The 11,356-nt window shown below is 59.1% G+C and overlaps 1 protein-coding gene across 1 annotated transcript; it reads left to right on the top strand.

Annotated features, from left to right (window-relative positions):
- Positions 1-5,126: 5,126 nt before the first annotated feature.
- On the top strand, positions 5,127-11,301 carry LOC120634710 (the record flags this gene model as incomplete). Its single annotated transcript, XM_039905483.1, has 2 exons — positions 5,127-5,240; positions 10,897-11,301. Coding segments are annotated over exons 1-2 (519 nt in total), but the record flags the coding sequence as incomplete, so codon positions are not given.
- Between the last annotated feature and the right edge of the window lie 55 nt (positions 11,302-11,356).

Below are 11,356 nucleotides of genomic sequence, written 5' to 3'. Positions count from 1 at the left end.
GCGCCTCAAACAGCTGGAAAAGCGGCTGCCTCAGGAGCCCATATTGAGGCCCCCACTTGCTGCAGACAAGAAGCGGGGAAAAGTAGACCACCGCCCTACCGACGAGCCTTCCGCGGGCCCATCGCCAGCTCGCCCAGCGACGACGCAGCCAACGGGAAGACCCAAAAGATCTAAGGCAACCAAGCCTGCACCTGCACCACAGGCAGAGGGTAGCGCCCCCTTGCGTAAGGAAGCGCCAGATGAGACCGAGACCGCTAGGACAACGGCTCCGACTCCACCAGCCTGGTCTGAAGTAGTCGGGAGGAAGGCCAAGGCCAAGTCCAAGAAGGCCGCTGGGCGCAAAGCTACCGTCCCAGCCCACGCACCTGCTAAGTCTCCGCCGGCTACCCGGAAGGGTAAATTGACCTCGCCCAAGTCCTCGGCAGTCGTCATTACCCTGAGGCCAGAAGCCGTCGAAACACAAAGTTATGCGACGGTCATGAAGGCAGCCACTTCTGGCTTTGCCCTTTCGGAGGTCGGGGTAAATCACGTGCGGGTCCGCAAATCCGCCACCGGGGCTCGAATTATTGAGGTCCCAGGAGCCGGCAGTGCAAAGGCCGCGGATGAGCTGGCCGGGAAACTGCAAGGCCTCGTTGGCGAGTGGGTGACGGTGTCCCGGCCCATGAAAACTGCCGAACTTCGGCTGGTCGGGCTCGACGAGTCGGTCACTCCCGAAGAAGTCCAGCGAGTGGCGGCAGAGAAGGGAAACGTCCCACCGGAGCAGGTTAGGGTTGGCGCCATTCGAATGGGACCAAGTGGGACTGGTTCATCCCTTGTCCGATGCCCGGTGCCCGCAGCAAAGCTGCTCATTGCGGCAGGACGGTTAGTCGTTGGGTGGTCTGCGGCCCGTATTACCCTTGTGGAACCTATCCCGATGCGCTGCTTTAAGTGCATGGGGGTGGGTCACACAAGGGCTCTCTGCCCGTCACCTGCCGACCGAAGCACTTTGTGCTTCAGATGTGGTAAGGATGGGCACAAGGCGGCCTCGTGCTCAGCTGACCCGAAGTGTGCAGTCTGCACGCAGTTGGGTAGGAAAGCTGGGCATGTCATGGGGGGGCTGAAGTGCTCTCCACCCCCTACAAAGGGTAAAGAGGCCCCTTTGACCCGGGCCCCTGACACAGGCAATGGGCAACAGGAGACTGAACCGGAGGACATCGAAATGGACGCTTAATGCCAGAACGCCATAACGACTTCCTCCTGGCAAATCTTAACCACTCTGCCCGTGCGCAGGATCTCCTGATGCAGCACATGGCGGAGTGGCAGATTAAAGTGGTGACAGCCGCTGAGCCCTACTTTATCCCCCCCCAACCAAACTGGGCTGGGGATACTGAGGGCTCGGTGGCCATCGTGGTGCCGGGACACGGGGTTCCACTGGTTCCAATACGCAACGGACCAGGGTTCGTTGCTGTCGGATGGGGGGAGTTGATACTTATTGGAGTATACTTCTCCCCAAACAGACCTCTGTCCGACTTTGAGTCATACCTCAGAATGTTGGAGCCAGTGGTGAGAGGTGCGGCCCCAGCCCAGGTTATCTTGATGGGAGATCTCAACGCAAAGTCCGCCGCGTGGGGATCGCCCATCACAGACCTGAGGGGGGTTGAGCTACAGAACTGGGCTGCCATGGTTGGCCTGGTCCTACTCAACCGAGGACGCGTCAACACCTGTGTGCGACAGCAGGGGGGGTCAATAGTGGACATTACATTCGCTACCCCTGCCATCGCCTCACGTACCCGGGACTGGCGTGTCCTTGAGGAAGTAGAGACTCTGTCTGACCACCGATATATTCGGTGGAGAGTCTCCGCGTCACTCCCGGCCTCCCAAAGGCAGACTGGGGGAGGTCGAGGACTGTTTTCCAGATGGACCTTAGCCCACCTCGACCGCGAAATGGCGGAGGAGGGGGCCATAATCGAGGCCTGGAACACTGCTCCCCCGGGATCGACGGGCATTGAAGACAGGGCGATGCACTTTCGCATCGCCCTATCTAGGATATGTGACGCGGCAATGCCCAGGACTAGGCGCCTTCCCGCCCGGAGGGCAGTATACTGGTGGTCACCAGAAATTGCGGCTCTCCGGGCCGCCAGCAATCGGGCGCGCCGGGCCTACACCCGCTGCCGCCGCAGGAGGCCGCTGTCTGGGCCAGAAGAAACTCGCCTCTATAGGAAGCTTCAGAGGGCAAAACTGGCCTTCCAAGTAGCCATTGCCAATGCCAAAGATGCCGCCAACGAGGAGTTCTTGGCAACCTTGGATAGGGATCCATGGGGCCGGCCATACCGCATCGTAAGAGGTAAGATGCGGAGTGCCCCCCCCATGGATTTCATGGAGCCGGGCCTTCTTAACCGGGTGGTGTCTGGGCTCTTTCCCCAGCCACCGGTTTTCTCACCCCCGATTATGGCACCTCCGTCCGGGGACCAAGAAGAGCCAGTGGAAGCCCCTCCAGTCACAGACGAAGAGATAAGGGAGGTTTGGGACCACTTGAGGCGGCAGAAAAAGGCACCTGGACCGGACGGAGTTCCCGGAAGGGTTTTGGCGCTGGCCTGTAAGCATCTTGGGGTTCATCTCAGGCAGCTATTCGACGACTGCCTGGAAGCTGGGCGATTTCCGCGCGTGTGGAAAGAAGGACGATTGGTGTTGCTGCGGAAGGAGGGTCGATCTCCCGACTCGCCTTCAGCATACCGACCAATCGTCCTGATTGATGAAGTGAGCAAGATGTTGGAGAGAGTTCTGGCCTCCCGCATAAACCAACATCTTGCTCAGCGAGGGCCTGATATCTCGGAGCACCAGTACGGGTTTAGGGTCGGCTTGTCGACCATAGACGCTATTGGTGCTCTGAGAAGTTTCTGCGCTGATGCGCAAAACAGGAGAGAGGGCGTATTGGCGTTGTCTCTGGATATCGCCAATGCCTTTGGCACGCTGCCTTTTGGCGTGATAGAGGAGGCGCTGCGGTTTCACCGGGTGCCCATTTACCTGCGCCGAATGATAGGGCACTACTTGGAGGAAAGGGTAGTGCTCTATCAGGACAGGGATGGGAGCAGGCGAGAAAGGCAGATGGCCTGTGGAATTCCGCAGGGTTCAGTCCTCGGACCCCTGTTGTGGAACCTGGGGTTCGACTGGGCAATTCGCCCGGTTTTGTTGCCCCGGATGGCAATCATATGTTATGCGGACGACACCATGGTTGCCGTTCGGGGGAGCAACTATGAGGAGTTGGTCAGGAGGGCCACAGTGGCCACTGAGTTGATGATCACCCGGATCGGCATGCTGGGTCTTAAAGTGGCCCTTCCAAAAACGGAGGCCGTCCTATTCGGGGGAGCGGGCTGGCGGCCCCCGGCACGCGCCAACATATCTGTGTCGGGGGAAGTTGTCCCAATCAAGGCCCACATGAAGTACTTGGGCCTTGTTTTGGACCGAAAATGGGACTTCGAGGAGCACTTCCGCCAGCTCGCTCCCCGAGTCGTAGGAGCAGCTTCAGCGCTCGGCCGATTGCTCCCAAATGTCGGGGGCCCTGGGGCTCCATGCCGTCGCCTCTTCGCGGGTGTCTTGAGAAGCATGGCGACGTATGGGGCTCCCATATGGTTTGAAGCACTTCGTGCCTCTTCCAAAGCCCTACTGAGGCGGCCGCAACGGGTAGTGGCGAACCGAATTTGCCGAGCCTACACCACGGTTGCCTTTGCAGCAGCCTGTGTCTTGGCAGGCACCCCCCCTTGGGAGCTGGAGGCGGGGGTTCTCGCGGAGACACACCGTGTCAGAGCAGAGGCTCGGGCGAGAGGGGAACACCTGGCCATAGATCAGGTTGGACGTGTGCGGCGAATGGCCGAAAAGAGGATGCGGGACCGCTGGAAAGCGGACCTGGCGGACGCCCTCTATGGCAAATGCACCATAGACGCCGTCCGCCCGGTCCTAGGCCGGTGGTGCCGGCGGAAGCATGGGGCTCTCTCCTACCGGCTGGTGCAGGTCTTGACAGGCCACGGCTGCTTCGGTCACTATCTCTACCGCGTCGCGAGGAGAGAACCGACCCCTTTGTGCCATGAGTGCGGCGCTGCGGATGACACGGCGCAGCATACCCTTGAGGTGTGCAATAAATGGGATCCTCAGCGCCGCGCTCTGGTGGCGGAGATCGGAGGGGATCTCTCGCTGCCCAGCGTAGTGTTTGCCATGCTGAGCAGCGAGAGATCTTGGGAGGCCGTAGCTGACTTCTGCGAAGAGATCATGTCGCAGAAGGAGGCCGCGGAGCGGATGCGTGAAGAAGATCCAAACGCGCACCCGCTCCGGCGCAGACGGGGGGGAAGAAGACGGCGGCAATTTGCCGCTCGTCAGCTTCCCTTGGGAGGCGGCGGGTAGCTATTGGGCTAGCTGCCCGCCACTATACTAGTCTCCTCACTGTCTAAGGGGGGGATCACGCTGTCCCGACCCCCTCCTTTTTAGCGCGGGAGCCCCGGCATTCGGCTGGGGCAGTTGGCAGACGCCTGGGAAGTATACAACGGGTTCCCCGGGCGTCTAGCAAAGCCAACGAGAGGGACATGCCGTGGTGGTTTTTAGTTTGGGTATACCCCAGAGGGGGGAGTCCCACATAACCTCCGTCCTGCCCAAGGGACGGGGGTAGTCATAAAGCTTTTCCACCACGACAAAAAAAAAAAAAAAAAAAAAAAAAAAAAAGGTTAGGTTAGGTTAGGTTAGGTTAGGTCAGCGAAGGGTCCCGTGTGGGGTTGCTAGTCCCCCATCGGGCGCGTCCCCGGGTGGTGGATAGGGGAATGCCTCCCAGATATGGGGGGTACCGGGGAAACGAGGTCCTGATTGAGGCAGCACTGGTGCAGGCGTGGTTGCCGGCACTCGAGAACCCGGTGGAGGAGGAAGCCGAGTACTTCGGCCAGGCCATGTCGCAAGTTTGCGACGCGGCCATGCCACGGATCGGTCCTCAGCCTCCGAGGGGTGCAGTGTACTGGTGGTCGAGCGAAATAGCGCAGTTGCGCAAATATTGCGTGGCTGCGAGACGCCAGTACACCCGGTGCAGGCGACGACGCCAGCGGAACGCAGACGCGGAGCAGCGCCTGTACGGCAATTACCGGGAAGCCGTCGGGACCCTGAAGGTAGCAATGGCAACAGCCAAAAATCTGGCGGAGGAGGAGATGCTGCCTAGCCTCGATGCCGATCCCTGGGGCCGGCGCGGTGGGCGCCCAGCGCGGTGGGCTCTCCGGTCTTCATGGCCGGTGAGCGCTGGCTTCGGCCACCGTCGGGCAACCCGTAATCCGCACTGAGCGGAACCGGGGGTCCCGCGCACTGAGCGTGGGGCTGCGAGGAAGACAACCTCTATAAAAAATTACCCCAATCCTAAGGTTTGATGCCCGCCGATGGGATGCATGGTTGCTGGGAGTGCAGCCACTAGGGTGTCTGGGAAGGGTCCCCATTAGGCCTAAAAAACAAAATGGAAGTACGAACTGGAAATAAATCTATCCGGGAGGGTCCCCGCGAGGGGGAATCCCTTGGTGCGTCGCTAGTCGCGCATCGGCCCCATGTATACGGGGGGGCCACCATTCGTAAGGAAGAGGAGAAGATTGTGGGGGGTTTAGGGATAGATGGAAACGTGCAAGGGGGGAAAGAATTGGTAGTGGCCTTAGAGAGGTGCGAAGTTTTAGCACAGAGGCACGAGAGAGAAATGCGTAAGGAGGAAGAGTTAGAATTGGAAAGGAAATTTTGGATGGATGTAGGAGAAGGGGGGAGGAAGAGGAGCGGAACTGAAGAGGCGGCGTCGGAATCCGACTGCAGCCTTATAACCGTCGAGAGCAGGCCCAGATCGGGCTCAGGCTCGTCGGTAGCGTTTTCAGTGTCCGATATGACAGGAGTGAAGCGCCCACGCCTCAGTGAAGGCGATGATATGTCGACTGACGAGGAAAGGCCGGGGACACCAGTCCCTGTAAGAGGTAGAGGGCGTCCACCTACCCATGGGCGTTATGTCGGCATTGGCAAGGCCAGGGAGGCCCTTAATATGGAAAAAAGAGCCGAGGCGAAAGCCCAGGCCAAACAAAAGGCGGAGGATGACCTCCTCAAGGAGGCCGCCGTCGCCCGTTTTCGGCGGGAGGCGCGCAAAGAAGTGTCATCTCCATTCGGGCAACGTGTGGATGAAAAGACCGCAGCCCGACTGCAGGACCAGGTCTGGGAAGACTTGGACCTTATTAGAAAGGTGGCCACTAAGTCTGCCCACTTGAAGGGCACCTTCGTGCGTGACCTGAAAGACGCTGCGGCTTCCATCAAGGAGACTGTAGAAGCCCTCGGGTCGCGCACCGTTTCGGATGAGACGCGGCGACTGCAGGCGGACAACACACGCCTGCAAGCCGAGATGGCTAGCCTCCGCAGAGAGCTGGCCCAATTACGGACAGAGATGGAGGGTATGCGGAAGCAGGGTTCCGCTCACTCTTCCCCGGACAAGACAGAGGAGGCGCCCCCTGCAATGCGTCCTCCTCAACAAGGCAAAACTGGCCGCCCTGGGGTTACCCCAGCTGCGCCTTCATTGGAGGAGATTTGTCGTACGGTGATGGTCCAGGTCGGAGGAATGTTGAATGCCCGCCTGGAGTCACTAGAGGACAGACTCCTCCCAGAGAGGAACCTCCGGCCGCCTTTGGCGACCGACAAAAGGCGAGACGGGCGCACATATGCTGCCGCGGCATCGGGATCTCCAGGCACCGCAAAACCGCCTACTTAAAGCGCGCCTAAGGGGCCCGCCCGATCTGAACACAGCAGGCTCGCAGGGCAGGCGCCCTCGGCACCACCTCATCGCCCAGCTGGGTCCTCGTGGAGTCAGCCACGGGCACGGATGACGACAGACCCTTCTACTTCCTCTTCTACTCCACCTTCCGCGGAGAAGAAGAAAAAGAAGAAGAAGAAAAAGAACGGGAATCAGGAGGCTGGCCCACACCAGGGGAAGAGCCAGTCGTCGGAATGGACGAAAGTAGGTCCCAAGAAGCGACCTGATGCGAAAAGTCGCGCCAGCAAACTCCGCACACCTCGGTCATCAGCAGTCATCTTAACGCTGCAACCGGGGGCGGAAGAAAGGGGCGCGACTTATGCAAAAGTTATTGCCGCTGCGAAGGCGAGAATAAATGCAGCAGACATTGGCGCACAAGGAGTCCGACTCCGAAAGGCAGCTACAGGAGGCCGCCTGTTCGAATTCCCCGGGGCCTCCAGTGCTGAGAAGGCGGACTCCTTGGCTAGAAAGCTCAGAGAGGTCTTGAGTGACGAGGTCGTTCGGGTCTCTAGACCTACGAAGTCTGTTGACCTGCGGATCACAGGCCTGGACGACTCCGTCACCAGCGCCGAGGTTATCGCAGCGGTGGCAACGGTAGGAGGATGTCCCGTCGAGCAAGTGCGTTCTGGCGAAGTTGTCAGTGGCTACGACGGGCTAGGGGCAGTGTTAGTGCACTGTCCCGTTGCAGCTGCCAAGAAGGTAGTAGCAGGAGGAAGGCTCCTCGTGGGATGGGTGTCGGCCCAAGTAAAGTTGCTGGACGCCCGGCCCCTGATGTGCTATCGGTGCCTGGCACCGGGGCACATGGGTGCCCAGTGCAAGGCAGGGGTCGACCGCAGTGGTTTGTGCTATCGCTGCGGCCGACCGGGTCATAAGGCCCGTGAATGCTCCGCTACACCACATTGCGTGGTCTGTGCAGCGGATGGCAGAACGGCGAAGCATCGCGTGGGCAGCAAGTCCTGCGTATCCCCATCTGCGGGCAAGAAGAAGAGAGGGAAGGCAGGCCAGGCTACTGAGCAGTCTTCTTGCTCACCTCAGCAAGCGGAAACGCAGCAGGGGACTGAGGAGGTTCCAATGGCCGAAGACTAATAATGGACCTGAACCTCCTCCAGGCGAATATCAACCACTGCGCCAGAGCTCAGGATCTCCTCTTCCAGAGCATGGCGGAGTGGTTGATTCACGTAGCCGTGGTAGCTGAGCCCTATCGCGTCCCTTCTGGGGATAATTGGGTGGGAGATACGGAAGGAGTGGTTGCCATAACGTCCCGGTCCATAGTGGGCTCTCCAGCCTTCGATAACGTAGTGCGAGGTCGGGTATACGTCTCGGCTTTCGTTGACGACGTTATGGTAGTCGGAGTGTACTTCTCGCCTAATAAAAGTCTCGCTGACTTCGAACAGTTTCTTGCTGAAGTCGGCGTCCTGATAAGCAGAAGACGCTCCGGCCGCGTTCTTGTCGCTGGGGACCTCAATGCAAAATCTGTGGCATGGGGGTGTCCAGCGACGGATCCGCGTGGACGAGAGCTGGAGGAATGGGCGATGGTGACTGGCCTCACGGTCTTAAACCGAGGATCGGTAAACACATGCGTGCGGCAACAGGGCGGCTCCATTGTGGACGTCACTTTCGCAGATGCTGCCCTGGCGCGCCGTGTTCGGGGCTGGAAGGTGCTGGAGAACGTGGAGACGTTGTCGGACCACAGATACTTGAGGTTCGACATCTCCGCAAGTTCGGTTCTCCCGAGCGGTCCAACCCCCTTGCGAGAGGACGGTCCTCGTTGGTCGCTGTCGCGCATTGACCGGGACTTTTTGGTCGAGGTCGAGGTCCTTAACCGGCCGGACTGCGAGGAAGAAAACCTCTATAAAAATCACCCCGAATCCCAAGCGGCGGCGCACCGCGAGGGGATGCATGGCTGATGGGTAGTTCAGTCTCTAGTGCGACCCCCGTCAGGGTACCGGCCGACACCCTTTGGCGAGTTACGCTTTGGCTTATCTGGGTGCAGGGGGCACCACCCGGATGGACTGAATATTTCCCCCATACTCGTGGGATCAAATATGGAAATAAATAAAATTAGAAAGAATAGTAATATTAGAGGGCTAGAAGGCCCGCAAGGAGAGGAAGAGAGAGGAAGGAAGAGAGAAGGACAGGCTTACCGGCTGAAGATTGTTCTGCCTAAGCCAACGGAGGAGGAAAAGGTTAATGAGCTTCTAATGGACACTGATTCAGACGATAGTGACAGAGTTTTGGAGGCCTTAGTGGAGCCTTGGAAGGTAGCCGGAGCCGTATCAAAGCGGCCCCATGATCAGGTGGACTCACGGGAAGAGGAAGAAGGAGAGCCCTCGTTGAAGGCTGTCGCAGTGGAGCCTGAGACTGAGTCTGCAGTAACAACAAAGGCAAAAATTAAAGTGGGAAGGGCTCGGGCTGAAAGAGTAGATGAAGGTGTGCGAGAACGGAGTCCTATGAATAGGGCTAAAGTGACCATGAATGCCGATGGCGAATATGGCCCAACAAAAGACGAGCTCATCGACAGGGCCAGGAGTGCGGTCTCCTCGATAACGTGTGAGACTCAGAAGTCCAACAACCTCAAGGGCGGCGTGAAGGGTGAAATAAACCGGGCTACCAAAGAAATCCGCGCAGCCATGGACGCCCTACAGGCAATGACGATTGACGAGGAAGCCCAAAGGCTCCGGGCAGACAACAGGAGGATGCGACAGGAGATGGCCGCCTTAAGAGCGGAGGTCAAGGCCCTCCGGTTCGCGTTCTCTGCAAGGGAAAAATCCCCTGCACCAGTGGGTCAGCCCGATCTGGGCATGGATCCCCAGAGCTCCCCGGCACTCGGCGAGATGCTTGAGACCTTAAAGAGGGATCTCTTTATATCCATCGGGGGGATGGTAAATGACCGCCTCGAGCAGCTGGAAAAGCGACTCCCACAGGAGCCCATTTTGAGGCCGCCACTCGCGGCTGATAAAAAGAAAGGAGCAGTTACCCGCCGCTCTCCCGATGAGCCATCAGCGGGCCCTTCGCCTGCGCGTCCAGCAAAGACTCGCTCGGCGGCAGGAACTAAGACCACTAAGCCTACCGCTGCGCCGCAGACAGAGTGCAGCGTCTCCACACGTAGTGCAGAGCCACGTGAGGCTGAAGCCACTGAGACCACGCTCCAGCCCCACCAACCCCACCCGCCTGGTCAAAGGTAATTGGGAGGAAGGCTAAAGCCAAGACGGCTAAGTCCACTAAGCCCAAGGCTCCTAACTCAGCCTGCGCACCTGCTAAGGCTACGCCGGCTAAACGCAAGGGTAAACTGAGCCCTCCAAAGTCCTCAGCGGTCGTTATCACCCTGAGGCCAGAAGTCGTCGCAACCCAAACTTACGCGACGGTCATGAAGACAGCCACCGCGGGCCTGGCCTTGAAGGAGGTCGGAGTGGATCATGTACGGGTGCGCAAATCAGCCACCGGGGCCAGAGTTATTGAGGTTCCGGGGGCCGACAGCGCCAAGGCTGCAGATGAGCTGGCGGGCAAACTGCAAGGCCTGGTCGGCGAATGGGTGACGGTTACACGGCCCATGAAAACCGCAGAACTGAGGATCGCTGGTATTGACGAGTCCGTCACACCTGAAGAAGTGCAGAGGGTGGTGGCGCAAATGGGAAGTGTTCCACTGGAGCAGGTTAGAGCTGGTGCTATTCGGGCGGGACCCAGCGGGACTGGATCGATATTGGTCCGATGCCCTGTGACTACAGCGAAGCTACTCGTAGCAGAGGGAAGGATAGTCGTTGGGTGGTCGTCAGCCCGTGTTACCCTTTTGGAACCTATCCCGATGCGCTGCTTTAAGTGCATGGGGGTGGGTCACACAAGGGCTCTCTGCCCATCACCTGCCGACCGGAGCACTTTGTGCTTCAGATGTGGCAGGGAAGGGCACAAGGCGGCCTCGTGCTCGGATGAGCCTAAATGTGCAATCTGCACGCAAATGGGCAGGAAAGCTGGTCATGTTATGGGAGGGCTTAAGTGTTTCCCGCCTCCAACGAAGGGTAAGGAGGCTCCTTTGACTCGGGCCCCAGGCTCTTCAAGAGGTCGACAAGAACCGCCACAGGAGGACATCGAAATGGCGACTAATGACCATACGCCATAGCGAATTTCTGCAGGCCAATCTGAACCACTGCGCCCGTGCCCAGGACCTCCTGATACAACACATGGCGGAGTGGCAGATTCAAGTGGCGACAGCCGCCGAGCCCTACTTCATCCCTACTCAATCAAATTGGGCTGGTGACGTCGAGGGATCGGTGGCTGTTGTGGTGCCGGCACATGGAATTCCACTGGTTCCACAACGCAGCGGACCAGGGTTTGTAGCGGTCGTGTGGGGGGAGGTGACACTAATTGGAGTATACTTCTCCCCAAACAAACCCCTGTCTGCCTTCGAGGCTTATCTTAGAAGTCTGGAGCCAGTGGTGAGAGGTGCGGCCCCGACCCAGGTAATCCTGATGGGGGACCTAAATGCGAAGTCTGCGGCGTGGGGATCCCCCATAACAGATCTGAGGGGAGTTGAGTTGGAGAACTGGGCTGCCATGGTCGGCCTGGTCCTTCTCAACCAAGGACGCGCAA

Source organism: Pararge aegeria, chromosome 25 (genome assembly GCF_905163445.1).
Source record: "Pararge aegeria chromosome 25, ilParAegt1.1, whole genome shotgun sequence".
Classification (NCBI taxonomy): Eukaryota; Metazoa; Arthropoda; class Insecta; order Lepidoptera; family Nymphalidae; genus Pararge; species Pararge aegeria.
The sequence above is the reverse complement of the archived record's forward strand: the minus strand, read 5'-3'. Positions and strand labels throughout refer to the sequence as shown.